This window comes from Mixophyes fleayi, chromosome 12 (assembly GCF_038048845.1).
Source record: "Mixophyes fleayi isolate aMixFle1 chromosome 12, aMixFle1.hap1, whole genome shotgun sequence".
NCBI lineage: Eukaryota > Metazoa > Chordata > Amphibia > Anura > Limnodynastidae > Mixophyes > Mixophyes fleayi.
Window position 1 is genome coordinate 63,971,449 of NC_134413.1, and position 22,018 is coordinate 63,993,466.

General features: G+C 40.8%; 1 protein-coding gene across 1 annotated transcript; it reads left to right on the plus strand.

The window, feature by feature from the left end:
• Positions 1-18,185: 18,185 nt before the first annotated feature.
• LOC142108323 (olfactory receptor 6N1-like) lies at positions 18,186-19,121 on the plus strand. Its single transcript, XM_075191956.1, has one exon. It carries the CDS (start codon positions 18,186-18,188, stop codon positions 19,119-19,121), a length of 936 nt encoding a protein of 311 aa, XP_075048057.1.
• Positions 19,122-22,018: the final 2,897 nt, after the last annotated feature.

Genomic DNA, 22,018 nt, shown 5'->3' on the forward strand with positions numbered 1-22,018 from the left:
CTTTGAAACCACCCAGATGCCATTCACATATATTGTTTCTGGCTCAGGATTGTGAATGTTCCACAGAAAAAGTCTGCACTATACTGGAATGAACTCTACCTTCTGGCATCAAATCTATTCAACGTTTCCTCGGGTTCGCCAACTATTACAGGCAATTTATCCTTGGCTAATCCACCCTGGTTACACTCATAATGGCGCTCAACTGTAAAGGAGCTAAAAAAAAAGTTTGCTCTTCGGAGGCTATAGATGCTTTTGACACTCTCAAGAGAGCCATCTCCACATCTCCCATTTTCAGGCATCTTGATACCACCTCACCCTACTTCTTGGAGGTTGACACCTCTGCAGAAGGGGTTGGACCAGTCCTCTCCCAAAAATCTCCTCTAGAAAAGAGGCTACATCCGTGCACCTCATTTTCACGCAAATTTCACCCTGCCAAAATGAATTAGGTCCTCAGAGATAAAGAATTATTGGAAAATACATTGTCTCTCTCTGAGTGGAAATATCTTTTGGAAGGTTCCGGGGTCCCAGTTACCATCTTCACCGACCATAAGACTTTATTGTGTCTTCAATCCGCCAAGTATCTTAATCCCCATCAAGCCTAATGGTCCTTGTTCTTTTCGCTTTTTAATTTGCATCAAACCTGTGCTCAAGAAATAGAATGCAGATGCCCTCTCCTGGGCCTTCTTCCAAAAGCAGGACACAGTGGAGTCCTCTAATAGCCCCATTATTGCTCCAAGTGTCTACTTTCCACTTACATGGCCTCTTTCTCTATGCTATCTCCAGTCAATACTTTTGTACTCCAGAATCTCAGGAGGAAACTAATTCTGTGGTGCCATTTCAACTGCTTTGCCGGCCATGCCAGAGCACTCAAGACAACAGAACTCAATTCCAGGAATATTTGGTGGCCTTCTCTCCGCTCAGATACCAAGGAGTTTATGGCTGCCTGTGAGGTTTGTATCCAGCACAAAACTCCCCGACAAACCTCCTGCGGTCCTCTCCTACTACCACTAACTGCTAGTCCCATATCACTATGGAGTTTATCACTGACCTCCCTCCTAGCAAGAAGTGTAAGATTGTTTGACCTTTTTCAAAGAAGGCCCATGTCATTCCTGTCATTGGTCTCCTACCTGCTCCAGATTTGGCTTGAATTTTTATTAAGGAAGCCTTTTGACTTCGTTGCTGTCCAGTCAAATTTGTCTCCAATCATGGAGTCCAATTCATCTCTAAATTCTGACGAGCCCTCTGTAAACTTTTTAACATCCAACTCAGTTTCTGTTCAGCCTACCATCCGCAGTCCAATGGAAAGATGGAAAGGGACAAACAAGATCTCAAGACATTCATAAGGATATAATCCTATGCCACTCAAGACAACTGGTCTGAACTCCTGCCATAGGCTAAATTTACCCACAACAACCTCTACCATGAGTCTACCTTTGGAACTCCTTTCTCCATTGTTTATGGTGTCCATTCACCCTCCCCAAATTCTCAGTAATCCCTCCCACCTATGTTCCCGTGGTTGTGCCCTACATTGGGTCTTCAGGTACATCTGGGCTCAAGTCCTGTTATGCCTGAGGAAGTCCTCAGACCAATACAAATTATTTGCAGACAAGAAGTGCTGAGCTTCTCCTCCACTAAAACAGGAGATTAGGTTTGGCTCTCCATCAGGTATATGCATTTGAAGGTCCCTTGGATGAAGTTTGCTTCACAAATTCAAATTCTTTTAAATTGAAATGCCAAAATTCTCTCTGCATCTCAATACCTTTCATGTTTCTCTGTTAAAACCGTTGGTCATCAACTGCTTTTCTTCCTTCTCTACACCTTCTTCTCTGGTCAGTATCCAAAAGGGCAAGAGTTCGAGATCAGTCAAATCCATGACTTTAAGATCTCTCATGTAAGAGCTAAATACCTGAGGAATGTCTGTTTCATCGTGTTTACCAGCAAACTTGATCTTAGGTATTTGGTGTCCACCTTTACCAGGGGGGTAACCATCCGGTTGTGGACTAGCTCTCCTCTCTTCGAAATAGCGCCGTGGCATGCTCCTGGCGGACGACAAATTTTATTCAGATCTGTACCTATCTGACCTTTATCAATTTCTCCTCTATGCCACTGTCTGATACTGAATGACTCATACACTATTTAAAGCACCTGTATTTTAAAATGATGCCAGATCCTTAAGTCTCACAGTCAGTTCAGATGTGGCTGCTTTATATCCATGCTGCAGGCTATTGCTGCCACAGCTTATCAACTCATCTGGTCCAAACTGTCGTTCCGTGAAGCACAGTATAGCTCCTGCAGCTTCTCAGCTTATCTGGTACTTATCATGGTTCTGTAATGCAGACTGATGCTTCAGCAGTTTCTTCATCTGGTCCTCACTGTGGTTCCATGCCACAGACTATTGCTCCAACAGCTTCTCGGCTTATTTGCTCCTCACTGTGGTTTTGTGCCACAGATGATTGCTCCAACCTGGATCCAGCAGCTACTCAGATTTTCTGGTTCTCTATGTGGCTCCGTGCCTCAGTCTTTTGCTCCTACCTGTATCCAGCAGCTTCCAAGCTTATCTGGTCCTCTATGTAGTCTTGTGAGTACAAACTGTGTTCTCGCCTGATCTCCAGCTTACAAGCTTTGCAGCTTTACCTGGAGATATGGTCATCTCCAACCTGCAGACCAACTTCACCTCTTGTATTCCTGATTCACCTGATTCTGCTAACCTTTAGTGTTCTACTATTGGTCTTGCCTGGCACCCACTCTGAGAACCACAAAATGCAGTGCGGAAGCCGAAAAGCCCATACCTTCTAGCTGGGGTCACTGGAGAATACCTTCTGCTTAATTAGACTCTGCACCTTCTAGTTAGGCAGTGCTAAACCAAGCAGATCACAAGGATCTGTGATATCTTCAGACTTGGTGACAGGTCAGATATACCCTTGCACATATACTCTACCTCCCAGACTAAGAAAGTCAGATTATTAGACACTAATGCAGAGTCAATATGGGTGGGATGTGACAAAGAGTGACAAGAAAATTATTTAGTGTGAGGAGATGAGCTCATTATGAACCTGGCAAATGACAGAGACCCAGATCTGTCAATGGAGGCTGTTTCAATCCAACTTTGAAGACCAGCATCCATAATATAATTGAAGTCGCCCATACAAATTACTGGAGAGTTCGGGAAGAGGGCAATAAATGCTGTTGAGTTCTTGAGCACATCAGTATTGAAAGTGGAGGGATGTATGTAAATATGTACATTTTTAAAACTGAAAGAGAGGAGGCATCTACCAGTGCACAAAAGAACACAAAGCAACAGTAGGGGTCAATCTGGATATGTTCCATAACAAGGTGTAAATGTCTCTTTATTAATACAGACACTCTTTATGACTTAGAGGAGGGAACAGCAAGGCAACCCAACCCACCCAGGATTACTAAGAGCTAGAATTTGGCCGCCTACAATATGTGTTTCTGTGTAAAACACATAGCACATACAATATCTGTCATCAGACATCAACCTCTGCATAGATAGGATAATGTAGTGAAAAGGACATACAGTAGCAATATAGATGAGCCAAATCTCCACATTCCCATCATGTATTTAGACCAATAAATATTGACCATCCACCCATCCTGAGTAACCGTATATAAATTTCACAACATCACCGACTGCAATAAATAAATACACAATGAAAAAAATAGACATACTTAAAACTAACAGCAAACATAACTATTTCCCAACAGACGTTGGGCCCGATTCATTAAGGATCTTAAATGAAGAGGATCCTTATTTCAGTCTCCTGGATAAAACCATGTTACAATGGAAGGGGTGCAAATGTGTGTTCTGTTTTGCACAAGGGTTAAACACTAACTGTTTTTTCATGTAACACACAAAAACTTGATAGCTTATTTGTACACTGAAATTTAAAGTTGATATGTGTGTGTTACATGAAAAAACAGTCAGTATTTAACTTGTGTTCAACACAGAACACACATTTGCACCCCTTCCATTGTAACATGGTTTTGTCCAGGAGACTGAAATAAGGATCCTCTTCATTTAAAATCCTTAATGAATCAGGCCCGTTGTCAATAATTATTAAATAAGATAGGCAAGTACATTTTGCAAACAATCATGAATGCCATTTTGTACAGTGCTGCTTCTAGATGTTCCCTATCAATTTTCCAATTCCGCTCTCTCTGGGGACGACAATCAATCCAGTTGGAAACATCTTTAAAAGTAAGAAAAAAAAGTGTTCTTCCAAGAGATGGAATTCAAACTGTGGCCAGTAGGTGGAGCTCCAGAGTTATAGACTAAAACAACGCGGAGTGAAGCAACGATGGCACTGAGGAATCTCAAACTTCTGTGCAGAAATTGATTTTTGGCAGTATGACAACTAATACCCTCCAAGCAACGGAACAAGGCAGCTTGGAGGGTATTTGATCAAATTCAGGTAATACTCACGTGACATCTTTACCTATTGGAGAAAAGTCCAGTGTAATTGCCGGAGCTATATCAGATAATTGTAGCCATTGCAGATGGCTGAGGAAAGGAAATAGAGCTGAGGGATTCAGTGTTGCTCGCTGATAATGGTCAGTGGATGGGACTCAATCAGAGATATGCTGTTAAGTTTTATGGTCCCGTATTCGGGATATCTCCAGGATCAACTCAAGGATGTTGTCCAGCATTGGAGATGCTCTGGCCACTTTTTGGTTGCAGGGTGCCGCATCTGATATGGGAGACAGAAAACTGTCAGGTCTGTGCATTTCTCAGCTGTGTAATGCACTTCAGAGTACATCACTTGGCGAGTACCGAATTGAGGCAATTGCTTTGGCGCCTAGTGTTATGGAGTCATCACAGAACTCAAACTGACTTCACTTCAATCGGGTAAAACCCAAATCAAGTGGTTCCAGGGAGTCCTAATGCTCTGTGGTGGTCAACATTGCAGAGTTTGGAAAGGTGAGTGCCCAATTTTAATGTGTTTTATATCGGAGCAGCCGGAGTGTCCACAATATGTGGCCACCAAGCCACACCCCCCAATGTAAAGTATTTTTAATGGTGGAGCAGGTCCTTAATCCTAGTGCTATGAACACATATGCTAGGGTTTGAGTTCCTCCTATATGTCGGCATACTAGTCTCTGTATTCAGGAATTGACTATGCTCTCCTTTCTGCTATTTATCAACTTGCTGGCGGCATTTCCGAACATTTTAAGCCGGAGTGAGCCAAAAGAGTTTACTCCCCTAGCAACCAAGGGAATGGTCTATCCAGCATAGAGGGGACCAAAGATACTCAGGGACCCAGGAAGATTGTGGTGGTAGGGGATTCAATTATTAGGAAGGTAGATAGGGCTATCTGTTACCGGGACCGTGCATGCTGAACAGTGTGTTGTCTCCCAGGTGCTCGGGCTCGGCATATTGCGGATCGGGTGGACAGATTGTTGGGAGGGGCTGGGAATGACCCAGCGGTTTTGGTGCATGTTGGCACCAATGACCGAGTTAGAGGAAGAAGGAGTGTCCTAAAGAATGATTTCAGGGACATAGGCCATAAACTTAAGGCAAGGACTTCCAAAGTAGTATTTTCGGAAATACTACCTGTGCCACGCGCTAGTCCAGGGAGACAGCGGGAGATTAGGGAGGTTAATGCATGGCTAAAAGATTGGTGTAGGAAGGAGGGTTTTGGATTCTTAGAGCACTGGGCTGATTTCTCGGTCAGTTGCCATCTTTATTGTCGTGATGGATTGCACCTGAATGAGGAGGGGGCTGCAGTGCTAGGGGAGAGGATCGTTAGAAGGTTGGAGGAGATTCTAAACTAGGCTTCGGGGGGGAGGGCAAAGCAAGTATTTATGGGATAGACATTGAGCGTAGTAAGGAGGAATTTAACAAGAGTCAAGGAGGTGGAGAGGGGGGAAAGGGAAGCATAGCCGATAAGTAGAGGACCTTTTTAAAGCAAAAAGAAATACCTAAGGAAGGCAATAAATTTAAGTATGTGCTTGCAAATGCAAGAAGCCTGACAGGTAAAATGGGGGAGTTAGTACTAGTAGCAATGGATGAGCAGTATGATATTATAAGTATTACAGAGACCTGGTGGGATGATACACATGACTGGGCAGTCAACTTGGAAGGCTATTCTCTCTTCAGGAAGGATATGGTAAATAAAAGGGGAGGAGGATTATGTCTTTATATTAAGCCAGAATTAAAACCAAGTGTTCAGGAAGTTATATACAAGAATATTAGTGATAATATAGAGGCATTGTGGGTGGAAATGCTATAAACCGCCAGCTATTATTACGATTGAGGAAGCCCAACTTCTACAGCAAATTGAAAAGGCTACACAATTAGGTCAAATTTTAATTTTAATTATGATTGGAGTACTGAGACCTGCGGTACAGCTTGGGGAAATAGGTTTCTGAGCACGCTAAAAGACCATTACATGCCCCAATTAGTAGAAGAACCAATTAGGAACTGGACTATACTGGACCTAGTGATAACAAACAATGTAGACGTAATATTAAATATTCAAGTAAGGGAGCACTTGGGAAACAGTGATCATAATATGGTCTTATTTGAAATTAGTTTCCAGAAGCAACGGTATAAGGGATCAACTAGGACTTTAAACTTTAGAAAGGCAAATTTTAATATGCTAAAGGAGTCTATAAAGAGCATAGACTGGGACAAAGCCTTTGAAGGAAAAAATACGTAAGAAAAGTGGGTTGTCTTTAAAATGTTGTTGGAAACATACACATATAAGTTCAATCCTATGGGAAATAAATGTAAAAGAATTAAGTCTAAACCAATGTGTCTAAATAAAAGGTAAGGGAAGAAATGCAAAGAAAGAAGCCTGCATTTAAATTGTTTGAGTCTGAAGGGTCAGGGGAGTCCTTCCATAGGTACAAGGAATGTAATAAAACATGCAAAAAGAAAATTAGATTGGCTAAATTAGAAAATGAAAGGCAAGTTGCAAAAGAAAGTAAGACAAACCCCAAAACGTTTTTTACGTAAATAAATGGCAAAAGGATTAAAAAAGATAATATGGGACACCTAAGAAGTGAGATGGGTGAATTGATAAATGATACTTATGAAAAAGCAGAGGTATTAAACACTTTCTTTTCTTCAGTATTTACTAGAGAGGAACAAATGGTAGGAGTAATACATAAAAATGGAAATGAAACTATACCATTATTTAATATTTGGATGTCAGAGGCAGAAGTCCAAAAGCGACTGAAGAACATTAAGATAAATTAAGCTCCAGGTCCAGATGGCATACACCCAAGGGTCCTTATGGAGTTAAACTTGGAAATAGCTAGACCGCTATTCTTAATTTTCAGAGATTCAATCTCATTAGGCTCAGTACCAAGGGATTGGCAAATAGCAGATGTGGTGCCATTGTTTTAAAAGTGGACGAGATCACAACCAGGGAATTATAGACCTTTAAGCCTGACATCAATATTGGGGAAACTACTGGAAGGCATTTTAAGGGATAGTATTCAGGATTACTTGGTGCCCAATAAAATTATTACTGGGAATCAACATGGATTTGTGAGGGGTAGGTCATGTCAAACTAATTTAATTAGTTTCTACGAGGAAGTTAGTGGGAACTTAGACCAGGACAGCAAAGTATATGTGGTCTACTTAGATTTTGCAAAGGCCTTTGATACAGTGCCACACAAGAGGTTGGTTTACAAAATAAGGGAACTGGGTCTAGGTATCAACATTTGTACTTGGATTGAAAACTGGTTAGAGAATAGGGAACAGAGAGTTGTGATAAATGGAACATTTTCTAATTGGTCAAAAGTCTTGAGTGGAGTACCTCAAGGCTCTGTGCTGGGGCCACACCTTTTTAATATATTTATTAAAGACCTTGGTGATGGTTTAGAGAGTAAAGTTTCTATTTTTGCAGATGACACTAAACTCTGTAAGGTAACAAAATCAGAGCAAGATGTAGCTTCTCTACAGAGGGACTTAAATAAACTGGAGGATTGGGCGGCCAAATGGAATATTAGGATTAATAGGTAAATGTAAGGTTATGCATTTAGGGATCAAAAACAAGAACACAATCTATAAATTAAATGGAATTAATTTAGGAGAATCTATAATGGAAAAGGATTTGGGAGTGCTCATAGACAGTAGACTTAGATATAGTGCTCAATGTCAAGCAGCAGCTGCAAGGGCAAACAAAGTATTGGTATGCATAAAGATGGGCATAGATGCAAGGGAAGACAGTGAAATTTTGCCACTGTATAAATCGTTGGTAAGACCTCATCTTGAATATGCAGTACAGTTCTGGGCACCACTTTATAAAAAAGATAATTTGGAACTAGAAAGGGTTCAGAGAAAGATGACAAAATTGATAAGGGTATGGAGTCATTAAGTTATGAGGAAAGGTTAGCCAGTTTAGGCATGTTTACTTTAGAAAAGAGGCATCTAAGGGGAGATATGATTACTATGTACAAATACATTAAGGGTCAATACAGAGAACTTTCATGGGAACTTTTTACCCCAAGGACTATACACAGGACACGCGGTCACCCCCTAAGGTTAGAGGATTTTAGAGGAGGGGAAATTTCACAACCAGCAAAGTAAGGGGTTCTTTACAGTAAGGGCAGTCAAGATATGGAATTCATTGAAAGGGAGGGTTGTGATGGCAGATTCAATAGATATGTTTAAGAAAGGGTTAGGCAAATATTTAGCGGAAAAGTGTATCCAGGGATACGACCGTAAATTAAAATGAAGGATAGTAGTGAATATAGGGTAAAAATAGGACTGCAATATTAAGTCTATGGGGATTTTCACAATTGAAACAGATTGGCGGTTGCTTACTCTGGATCAATTTCAAATATAAGTGTAGGATCGCAGGAGATCCAAAATAGGTTGAACTTGATGGACTGATGTCTTTTTTCAACCTCATCAACTATGTTACTATGTTACCAGCAGAAAGAACTTTAAAGAAAACAAGGCTCACCGGACGAACCTTTAGGAAAATATTATAAGGTAAGAGACATATTAGCTGATGTTTCCACCAATACCTTCTTTCACAAGGAGCTAGAAACACATTGTGAACTAGGTAGTCTGTGTTAGGAACTCCCAAGTCAGTACAGTGAAACTCGGGAACTACTCAGAAGGCCAGGTGTTCGCTGGAGCCCCTAGTGGTGGGGACAGACTGGGCTGCGGGCCGACCGAGGGTCGAGTAGCGTATACTGACTTAAAGGAGTTTCCCAGGAGTGATTGGTGGACGGTATATAAGAGAAATCCAAGGTCAAAAAGTCACAGGCACAGATGCAATATCCAAGGGCAAGCGAAGGGTCAAACTCACAGGCAAAGAAGCAAAATCCGAATTCCAGGCAAAAGGTCAAGGTCAGAAGAGAAGGTTCACAGGTCCAATAACAAGCAGGGGTCAAACACGGGTGGTCAAATCCAAGGTAGCAGGAACCTAAACGGATAGTACAAGCAGGCAGCAGGACTGAGGACAGAACGCTGTAACCGACAATGAGGCATCAGCCCTCATTGCCTTAAATGCAGCCCAGAGCCAATCACAAACAGAGCCACAGTTGCAGACTAATTGCCAGATACTAAAAGGCCAATCAGGGCTTAGCCCTGAATCTCACACCTGCATGCTAAAGACTGCTAATTCAGCCACAGGCTGAATCTAACTATTAGTCCCTAATGCGCAGGCGCGCCTGGCTGCAGCGACGCTGCGGGAGCTGGAAGGAAGTGACGTCCCGATCGTCCTAGCGACGGCCGGGACACTGGGACCGACAGGATGCGAGCCGCGGCGGCTGTGAGTACCGCTGCGGCCCGTGACAGTACCCCCCCCCTTGAGGAGGGGTTAAGGAACCCCGACATCCAGGTTTTGTGGGAAACTTTCTAAAAAACTCTTTGATGAGCCTTCCAGCGTGAAGGCGCATCTGTGGTATCCAAGACCGCTCCTCAGGTCCATAACCCTTCCAATGTACGAGGAATTGAACTCGGCCTTGAACCTTCCTTGAGTCAAGGATTTTTTCGATAATATATTCGTGATCCCCGTTCGCCATCAGAGGCCTGGGCCTGTTAGAGCGAGACCGATTAAACTTGCTGGGAGCAGCGACTTTCTTTAGAAGCGAACAATGAAAAGTCGCCGGTATTTTTAAGGAAGTGGGTAGTTTTAATCTAAATGCCACTGGATTCATTTTCTTCTCAATTGGAAACGGTCCAATGTATCGGGGCCCCAGCTTCCTACAAGGTTGTCGCAACTTGATGTTCCGTGTAGATAACCAAACCTGATCTCCCACTTTCAGTGAACAAGGTCTACGGTGACGGTCAGCGAAGATCTTGGACTTTCGAGAAGCGTGACCTAGTGCAACGTGCACCTTTTTCCAGACGGACCTTAACCTGGCCGTAAAAGCAGGCGTTCCGGAATCCCCACAGGGAACAGTAGTAGAAAATGAGTTGGATTTTGGGTGAAACCCAAAGTTGCAGAAAAACGGGGATGTATGAATAGTGGAATGGCAGGAATTATTGTACGCAAATTCAGCCCAGGGCAAGAGAGAGGACCAGTTGTCGTGGAATTTAGACACATAGATGCGCAGAAACTGTTCCAGAGCTTGGTTTGTCCTCTCTGTCTGTCCATTCGACTGGGGATGATACGCTGAGGACAGGCTGATAGAGATCCCAATGGACTTACAAATGGCTTTCCAAAACCGGGCAATAAACTGGGATCCTCGATCTGATATGATATCTTCCGGAGTCCAATGAAGACGAAAAATATGCGTCAAAAACAAGGTGGCCAGGGTTCTGGCATCCGGCAACTTGGGCAAAGATATAAAATGTGCCATCTTACTGAACCGGTCGACAACTACCAGGATGGTGTCATGTCCTGCGGATACTGGTAGGTCGACAATGAAATAGATCGACAAATGAGTCCAAGGCCTGCTCGGCGCCGGCAAGGGTAACATTAGCCCAGAAGGACGATTCCTATCCGTCTTGTTTTTAGCACACTCAGGACAAGCCCGAACATAATTCTCCACATCGTCTGACAAAGTGGGCCACCACAACCAACGAGAAAGGACCTCAATAGTCCTACGGATTCTCGGATGGCCAGCAGAGCGGTTGTTGTGACCTTCAATGAGAACAGATTTCCTTAAATGTACTGGAACAAATAATTTGTTGACCGGTGTCTGAACTGGAGCGATTCTCTGGAAACGCCGGATAGTTGCCCCTAGATCCTGGGTGAGTCCAAGATGGACAGTAGTTGTAGGAACAATAGGCAACGGGTCAGGAGACTGAGGATGATGGGCCAAAAAACTTAGAGACAAGGAATCGGCCTTAGCGTTTTTAGAACCTGGACGGAATGTAATAGTGAAGTTAAATCTGGTGAAAAATAAGGCCCAGCGGGCCTGCCTAGGATTCAGGGTTTTAGCGGTCTGGATGTATTGGAGGTTTTTATGGTCCGTGAAGATGGTGATGGTATGAGTAGCTCCCTCTAACCAATGTCACCATTCCTCCAGTGCCAACTTAATGGCCAACAATTCACGATTGCCGACATCGTAATTACATTCGGCAGACAAACATTTCTTAGAAAAGAATGCACAAGGATGTAATTTTTTGCTCCTTGGGTCTTTCTGAGAAAGGATGGCGCCAGCACCGATATCTGAAGCGTCCACCTCTACAATGAACTGAAGTTCCGGATCAGGATGTCTCAGCACTGGAGCAGAAATGAAGGCAGCTTTGAGTGCCGAGAAACTTGCCAATGCCTCCGAAGGCCACTTTGCTGGGTTAGCTCCCTTTCGAGTGAGGGCAGTGATCGGAGCTACTAACGAAGAAAAAGAGTCAATAAACCTACGGTAATAATTTGCAAATCCAAGGAACCTCTGGATTGCCTTCAGATTAGTAGGGAGGACCCAATCCTGGATTGCTCGAACTTTGGCAGGGTCCATTGCAAATCCTGATGAGGAGATGATATATCCTAGGAATGACACAGTGGCCACCTCAAATTCGCATTTCTCCCTTTTTGCAAATAGGTTCCAGTAATTTCAGCAGAACCTGGCGAACATGCTGACGGTGCTGGAGTAAAGACTCATAGTAGATTAAAATATCATCTAGATACACAACTACTGTTTTACCCAGGAACTCTCGTAGGACATCGTTGATCAGGTCCTGGAAAACCGCCGGAGCATTGCATAACCCAAATGGCATCACGAGATATTCATAATGTCCCGACTGGGTATTGAAAGCAGTCTTCCATTCATCCCCCTGCCTGATTCGAACAAGATTGTAAGCCCCTCTGAGGTCAATCTTCGAAAATATAGTGGCAGATTTTAATTGATCAAACAAGACCGGAATCAACGGTAATGGGTACATATTCTTGATAGTGATGTTATTCAGTCCACAGAAATCAATGCATGGTCTAAGACAGCCATCTTTTTTTGACACGAAAAAACAACCTGCGCCTACGGGAGATTTAGAAGGACGTATGAATCCTTTTTTCAGGTTTTCCTCCACATATAGCTCCATGGCCTAAGTCTCCGGAATGGACAAGGAGTATAACCGCCCTTTGGGCAACTTGGAACCCGGGACTAAATCAATGGCACAGTCATATTCTCGATGTGGTGGAAGGGAATCAGCTTTCCTTTTGCAGAACACATCAGTGAAGTCCTGGTAAGGTACCGGCAACAAGTCTGGACTAGGCTGTAGGATTCTAAGCGGCAGGGTCAAGCAAGACGTGGAACACTCGGGACTCCAACGTGTAATCTCTCCACTTTTCCAGTCAATCAGGGGATTATGACTGCAAAGCCAGGGATACCCCAATATCAACGGAGCGGAGGGACAAGTGATAAGATAGAAGGAGAGCTCATCCGTATGGAGGACTCCTACAGACAACCGAACCATTGGAGTCCTAGCGAGAATCCTTCCCCCAGGCAAGGGGTTACCATCCAAACCACATGTGGTGATGCTTGATCCTAACTTGATATGCGGAATATCAAGCACCTGAGCCAAATGTATATCCAGGAAATTACCAGCCGCACCACTGTCAAGAAAAGCTTTCAAGTCCATGGATCTCTCACGGAAAGTTAGACGTCCAGGGACTAATAAAGAATTTTCTGAAGAGGTAATCTGAAGACCCAAGCGCACCTCTTCAGCTGTACTTAGGCTTTGGAGATTCCTGGCTTGTTGGGACATGAACGAACTAAGTGGCCTGGTTGACCACAATACATACACAAGCCTAGTGAGCGTCTTCTGGAGCGTTCCTCCGGAGGCAAATGGTAAGCGCCCAACTGCATGGGTTCAGAGGAATCGGGCAAGGTGTTATCGAGGTTAGCGAAAACGTCCATAGGAGCAGAGGACTCCCGTTCAGCCTTCCTCTCTCTGATCCGACGATCAATCTTTATAACAAGTTGCATCAAATTCTCCAACATGTCGGATATCGGATACTGGACTAAGGAATCCTTAATTGGCTCGGTAAGTCCTAAGCGAAATTGACTTCGCAATGCTGGGTCGTTCCAGGCGCTATCAGTGGACCATCGCCAAAATTCCGCACAATACTCTTCCGCTGAGCGGCGTCCCTGCCTTAGCGTACGGAGATGAGCCTCAGCTGAGGCTACCCTGTCCGGGTCATCGTATAATAACCCTAGAGCTTCAAAAAAAGGCATCCACAGACTGTAAGGCTGGACTTAAGGAAGGCAAGGAGAAGGCCCAAGGCTGAGGGTCGCCCTGGAGTAATGAGATTATGATCCCTACCCTCTGTTGTTCGGAACCAGAGGAACGTGGTCTCAGTCGAAAGTACAACTTGCAGCTCTCTTTGAAATTACGAAAGGCTGGCCTGTTTCCAGAGAATCGGTCAGGCAAATTCATCTTAGGCTCCGGTGTGTCACCAGCGAGAACTTGCTGGGGCTGCCGGCCTCTGGAAGCCTCTTCTTGGACTGCCAGGCGCTGGGATAAAAGTCTGCACCACTTGGGAAACCGCCTGTATCTGGTTGGCCAGAATCTGGGCTGGGAACAGATTTGACTCCTCTCCGTCCATGGCCGGTTATAATGTTAGGAACTCCCAAGTCAGTACAGTGAAACTAGGGAACTACTCAGAAGGCCAGGTGTTCGCTGGAGCCCCTAGTGGTGGGGACAGACTGGGCTGCGGGCCGACCGAGGGTTGAGTAGCGTATACTGACTTAAAGGAGTTTCCCAGGAGTGATTGGTGGACGGTATATAAGAGAAATCCAAGGTCAAAAAGTCACAGGCACAGATGCAATATCCAAGGGCAAGCGAAGGGTCAAACTCACAGGCAAAGAAGCAAAATCGGAATGCCAGGCAAAAGGTCAAGGTCAGAAGAGAAGGTTCACAGGTCCAATAACAAGCAGGGGTCAAACACGGGTGGTCAAATCCAAGGTAGCAGGAACCTAAACGGATAGTACAAGCAGGCAGCAGGACTGAGGACAGAACACTATAACCAGCAATGAGGCATCAGCCCTCATTGCCTTAAATGCAGCCCAGAGCCAATCACAAACAGAGCCACAGTTGCAGACTAATTGCCAGATACTAAAAGGCCAATCAGGGCTTAGCCCTGAATCTCACACCTGCATGCTAAAGACTGCTAATTCAGCCACAGGCTGAATCTAACTATTAGTTCCTAATGCGCAGGCGCGCCTGGCTGCAGCGACTCTTCGGGAGCTGGAAGGAAGTGACGTCCCGGTCGTCATAGCGACGGCCGGGACGCTGGGACCGACAGGATGCGAGCCGCGGCGGCTGTTAGTACCGCCGCGGCTCGTGACAGTTTGGCAATTTAGTGTAACGCTTTTAATTTCTATTATCTATCTGTATGTCCTCTATCCAAATAATATAATAACAGCATAACTTTTTTATAAAATTATTTTCCTTGGTACAAGTTATATATTTTTTACCTTACTTTATACTATTTTTATACCCCACTAAAACATTATAGGAACAGTGCACTTTATTTGCTATAATTATATTTTCCTATTTTATTATTATTTTTTTTTAAATCTACAAGACCTGTTTTTTAGCAGCGCAGATCCCATTTTTATTATTGTATTTTGTAGTGTAAATCTATACCATTATATTTACCAGTTAGGAACATAACAGGAAAATAAAATGTTTGTGAGGAGTTATCTCTATTTAATAGTTAAAAGAGGCAACATTATTTATAAGTTCAGTTTTAATAATTGGATAATTTGATGCATTATCTTCAGATTTACTGTCTGATATTTAGGGTTTGATTTATAGCAAGCTAATCATTCAGTAGTCTGCAATACTACAGTAATTAGCGATCAGCAAGTAAATTTTATAGTGTAGAGTTAAATATGAAGCCAACAGGGACCTTGTTAGGACTGTTTTTTAATTAAGTGCCAAAATGAATGGATAATGAGAACTATTTCAAGTATCAATGGAAACAATTGTCCCCTGAGTAAGATGTTTTATTTGTACACATTATAGCAAAGATGTATATAAGGTTAAGTTACATTACCTGGCTCTAACACTGCCAAGGCTGAATCTGCAGCAAAATCTTCATTTTATCAGTCCTCTCTTTTGAGGTATAAATAACAGAATCTGCACCATATATGCATATTTATTTACTTTTCTTCTACTATATTTGGGGCAATTACATTTTTCCGTTTGCAATAAATGACAAATTAAAAATATATATATAATTAATTGATAATTGATAATTAATTATATATACATACATGTGTTCTCCAGAAATATCTTCATATCTTCCTTAAGGTAAATGTTTACTTATATTGACTTCACTATTAATGGTAAGTAACTAATTACTACAAATGTGAATTCATGGTTTCTGTGCATTTAACAACCTGTAGCTTATGGAAAAAGCAAGCTTTGTTATGGATGAGCAACAAATAGATTTATGTTTTCTGTTCCATAGAAAACAATGTACTGTATTTGATATGTGGTCCATTAAAAATAATGCTTTTTCCACAAGCTAAAAGTTGTTTTATGCACACAAACCATGAACTCATGTGAAGTTAATTTTTTTAAGTTTTTTATGGAAAAAGTTTTCTTTGTTATGGATGAGCAACGGAAAAAGATTAGTTTTTTCTGCTCCATAGAAAACAATGTAATTTATTTGATATGTGGTCCATTGGGTTCTATTTTACTTCTGAATAAGTGCACATAGCACTAAAAATGTGTATTATCATCATCAACATCAAATTTTATTTATATAGCACCAGCAAATTCCATAGCGCTTTACAATTGGGGACAAACACAGTAATTAAACAATAGTGGGTAATACAGACAAAGTGGTAAGAGGGCCCTGCTCGCAGGTTTACAATCTATGGGACAATGGGAGTTGGATATATGAGGTTAAGTCTATATATTGCATTTCTGTCCAGCCAGATTGCAAAGGTAAAAAGTGATTTGTATGCTATAAGATCCAATCATACAGCAATGTTGGCCAGGGGGTCAGTGGGTTCTTGTCTTATGTGAATTGAGTAGAGGGTGGTAATAGGGTAACCTATGGAGGTTAAGAGGGTGGTTGAGGAATATTATAAGCTTCCCTGAAAAGGTGGGTTTGCAGAGAATGCTTGAAGGTTTGTGGACCGGAGTAAAGTCTTATTGTGCAAGGAAGGGAATTCCATAGAATGGGTGCTGCTCGAAAAAAGTCCTGTAAACAGGAATGGGAGCATGTAATGACAGTGGAAGAGAGACACAGATCTTGTGCAGAACAGAGTTGTCGAGTAGGGACACAATCCTCTATATGTTCTAATAGCTAATACACAGACTGCTTGCAGCTGTCAACATTAAGGCACAGCTTTAATGCAAGTAGTCCAGAACTAAATGTTTGTATAAAATAGATTGATAGGTGTCAAATTCTATTATAGTATAATACTCAAGATATTTAGAAAGTATGGATTAAAAAGAAATCTGGATTTGGGACTAAATATTTGCAAATATGTTAGACAGTCTTAAAGTTACATGTGCCTAAGATGATTCACATTTTGGTGATGCGTTTTTGATTTATTTTCCACAAGCTTTAGATATGCTGTTCTGTTAACACATGAGAAAAAGAGTGAACTGATATTTAAAACACTGTGGTGGGAACAAGCCCTTAAGAACCCATTAATACTGTTGTAATGCACTTTTCAGACTTTTGTCAGCAGATAAAAATTAGGCTAACAGCACATAAATGTGAACAAGCCATCAATCTCAGTGTCTACAAGAAATGTATTAATATCTACTTGAAGCTGTATGCACGGTATTTTACTTTGAAAGTGGATTACATATAACTATGTGAACAATGTATCGCTTATCTTTAAACTCTCTCTAAAATACTTTGTCCAATATATCAATTTCAATGCAATAGTATATAAAAAATCTTTCACTATGGTGTAGTATGCCTAACTAACTGATGTTACTTATCTCTGAAATACTTATTTTGGGGTGCTAATAATACATTTAACCAGTAAGATTGACCATTATATCAAGTCTAGTACACCTCAACATTTCCTGAAATAACGCTATGTAATAGTAATAAGTGTTGTGTAACCTGTATAATACAATACTGTTTATTTTTACACAAGATGAAATAAGCACCCTAATATACAAACATCACTATTTTCAATATGTTGATATTTTCTCTGCTCGCGCTAGGCTCATAAAAATATAAAGATATTTACAGTTTTCCTTATTAGCAGGTCCCAATGTAATTCCAAGCAATATGTGTAATGCTTCTCCGGTATAATCTGTCATTTTTTACCTCAGTGCTCACACCAATCTCATGACACTGCTTTACTCATTGTTTAGAAAAAAAATAGTTGTCAGATTTACTAAAAAATCCAATAAAATTGACAGCATTATTGTACATTTGGCAATTTGGCAAATAAAAAATATTGTAAGTAATTTAGTCATATTGCTTTCCAATAGTTAAGCTGGTAGAAAACTGATTAAAGACAGTTTTTGATGTTTGCTATGGAATATATGATGCATGATATGTGCTCAGTTTTATGATATAATAACAGATATAATTAAGTAAAATACCACTAATCATATAAAGTATTTTATAAGTAAGCACTAGTAGGAAAATTCAATTTTCTTAATAAACAAAAAGGCAACTTCTGAAATATAATGTATGTATTGTAAATAATAAACCCTTTGCATTTAGTTAGGTAACAAAAAGGTACATACAATTATGAATATTTAATATTTATTCTTTATATGCTAATTTTGGAACCTGATCTTTTTCTCATAGGTATCTGTCAGCAAAATGATGGAAACAAACAAAACTGTTGTTAAAGAATTTATTTTATTGGCTTTTGCTGATTTACAACAGTTTCAGAATTTACTTTTTGTTGTTTTTCTGCTGACCTACATTACATGTGTCGTGGGGAATGTTACTATAATTGTTCTTGTCAGAATAGAACCTTCTCTTCATACTACAATGTATTTTTTTATTAGTGTATTCTCTGTTTTAGAAATTATCTTTGTGTCTGTCACTGTCCCCAGACTTTTAGCCAATCTAATTGCAGCTAATAATATTATATCTTTCAATGAATGTTTTATCCAAATGTACATCTTTGACTCCTTAGGTGCCACAGAATGTTATCTTCTTGTAGCAATGGTCTTTGACCGACACCTGGCTATTAACAATCCTTTACACTACCCAGCTATAATGACACATGCTTTATGTATTGAGTTGGCTGTTTTATCATGGATCATGGGATTTGCTATTATGTTAATCTCCGTCATCATCACAGCACGTTTGGATTTCTGTGGCCCTAATATGATCGACCACTTCTTCTGTGACTTGGCTCCTCTGCAGAACTTGGCATGTTCAGATCCCTTCATTAGCAATTTATCTACAAGCTCAACTGCTGTATTTGATATTGTCCTGCCATTTTTTATAATCATAGGATTCTACATTCATATCATAATGACTGTCTTAAAGATCAAGAGTAAGGAGGGAAAACAGAAAGCCTTTTCTACATGTTCATCTCATCTCATTGTAACCAGCCTATTTTATGGTACAGCCATCATTGTGTACGCCAAACCTAAGGGAAGTCATTATGACAAGTATCTTGCTTTCATGTACACAGCATTTACACCTATGATTAACCCTTTTATTTATACCTTTAGAAACAGAGATGTGAAGAAGGTTTTCAGGAATTCAATAAACCGTCTTATTAATCAAGGGACACTGTAAAACGATGTTCATATTAAATAGGCTTTATATCTTTCTTTATAGATAGTGTATTTTTTCCATAGACTAATTTGTGACATAAAAACGGTCTTTTTTATTTATGAAATTTTTATTCAGTTGACATCAGCTGTATTTAAAGAAGAAAAATACAAATACGTAGAACTGGCCCGACCAACCTGCGGCTCTCTAGGTGTTAAACCTACATGCCCCAACATGCAATGCTGGTAGGTAGCCAGGCAATAGACGGCAGGCCATGCTGGTTCTATTAGTTTCACAGCGCCGGGAGATCAACACAAGTTGGCCAGGCCTGTTGTAGAATATTACTTTTCAGGCTCATTCAGAGATGAAAGCATTTGCATCAAAAATGACAAAATAATAGGTGCAAAATATGTGGCATAAAATATGGTTATTTTATAGTGATACACCCGGTAAATATTTTTTTATCAATTATGGCGTGCATATGTCAGCCATAATTACAGACAGCTTTAAAGCAAGAGCATGCCATGTGTAACTACGTCCATCTGGAAATAAGGTGCACAAATATGCAGCATAGGCCGCCTTCCTGAGACAACCTACTGATCAGTTTGTCTCACACTCAGGGCCGGATTAAGACATTGTAGGCCCCTGGGCTAGGGGTACTGTGAGGCCCCCATTTACATTTACAATGTTTTACGTCATGATTAGTGTATACAAACTGTACTATGGTTCCTTACCAACACCTATGTGCTAGATAATCAAATACTGTTTATTATTCTATGTTCTCAATTTATTTTAGAGAAGGAGTATTTTAAATATGGATCTATCTTTTATTGGTAGATTTGAAAAATTAATTTAGGGCATCAATCCCTTCTCTAATTAGATGTACCTATGGTGTAGATACAACAATGATGTTTTGATTTATGGAAAGGCAATTCATCAGCTATACAGAAAGAAAATATTCCTAGATCTTAATATTGGATTTAATATAGACAACCATAAAGTATTTATTTATATGCACTTCAAATCAATTAATGCTTACATGTACTAATTCAGACAATTACAATAGACGAGCCGTTTGTTTTTTTAGAGAAAGGATACAGTCGCAATTTTCCTAAGGCTATCAAGTTAGTGGTGGATAAAATTGGTGGGCAGCATCCAATAAAATAGCCAGTCTGTCCATATTCCAGATATTAGTAAACCTACTATAAAATTAAATTTTGTATCTGAATATCATCAGGGTCGTGGAAGAATAATATGTATTTATACAAAAAATTAAAGTTACTTAATCTTGACACCATCCTTTTACCTATTCTTCCAAGACAAGCTAGCTAAATTTTTACCAGAGCAAATCATTTGAAAATCAATTTAATACCATCTATAAAACTGGCTCAACTTATAATGGGAAGTCAATGAAAAACCTGTAATACATTTATGAGTAATATCAATTGATAATGTGAAGTTTGTGTTGATTAACATGTACATGCACCAGAACCCCCCGTTCTCGAGCACCTACCTACGAATTACGTCTTCTGGTCCCTCTCTCTCCCCTCTTCGCTGCAGGCGACATCTTTATTCTTCATGCCCTGCTGTCACTAGTGCTGGCACAGTGCGCGGTGCGCTGCTTGGTGAGGAGATCTCGTGAGACTATGACATAGAGATGTCATGGTCTCACTCTCACAAGTCCTTCTCACTAAGAAGCGCACCACACCCGCACTAGTGACAGCAGGGCAGCTAATGGAAATAGTTGCATAGAGCGACAGTCGGGGCAGGGCCACCCCCGACCCGATGAAGAAGCCGGCATAATTAAAAGAAGAAAAAAAAGTGACAGAACTCATAAAAATCCTTGTTAGGGCCCCCCAGCTGCCCGATGCCCCTGGGCTGTAGCCCAGAAAGCCCATTGGGTTAATCCGGCCCTGCTCACACTTAAAGTATTTTACTTATGTATGCATTCCTACATTTGTAAAGGGTTCCCGTCCAATACGCTCTGTTGTATAATCATTTCATGCTTACCATAATCTAACTGTGAACTCTATTGCCACATAACCCTGAGTACACACTAATGCAATTTTACTTTAAATGCAATGTCTGTAATGATTTTACCAATGGCTGAAAAACTCTATGATCCTGATGATTCATTCATACACACTTCCACGATTTACCGTCAGATCTGTTATCTCCATATCTTATAACCATCTGCTGAAAAGATTGTGACTCAAACTCTATAGTGATCTGCCTACACTGCTGGTTGTTAGTGCGTACACACTTCCACATTTGCCCAACATCATTTCATCATTGATTGTGATTTTTAGGTAGTTTAGAAACCCAAGTCAAACAATGTACTGTGTTTTGCTGTGATAAAACATGGTCGTTGGAGTATACACACTAATGCAATATCAGACAAAAAGGTCGATTATTGTGTGATATGCATGATAATTGCATTAGTGTGTACCCAGCTTTAGTAAAGGATTCCCACCCAAACTATATAGCTTGTGTTGTGTTAACTGTATCTCACACTTCATAATGATAATATTTACAGTGTGTTCCCTTGTTTTTAATATATCATCATCATCATCATCATCATTTAATTATATAGCGCCAACATATTCCTTAGCGCTTTACAATTGGGGACAAACATAGTAAACTAATAAACAAACTGGCTAAAACAGACAAAGAGGTGAGAAGGCCCTGCTCGCAAGCTTACAATCTATGGGATATATAAAAAAAAATCATACAATAAGAATTGAAGTAAATAATATTTTAATTTTAGAAATAATAACTTTTTTGGGCAATTTTTTTTTAAATTGTTATAAGATTATACAAAAGCAAATCATGTAATATCACTGTAGGAATCCCTAGATTATGCCCTATATCCGGGTCACCACATACTGCACTGTGTCCTAGTGACGGAGCTCTCTCTTTGT

Bases quoted from the DNA above. Each gene is read 5' to 3' on its own strand.
- LOC142108323 (XM_075191956.1), top strand. From the start codon at position 18,186: ATGATGGAAACAAACAAAACTGTTGTTAAAGAATTTATTTTATTGGCT.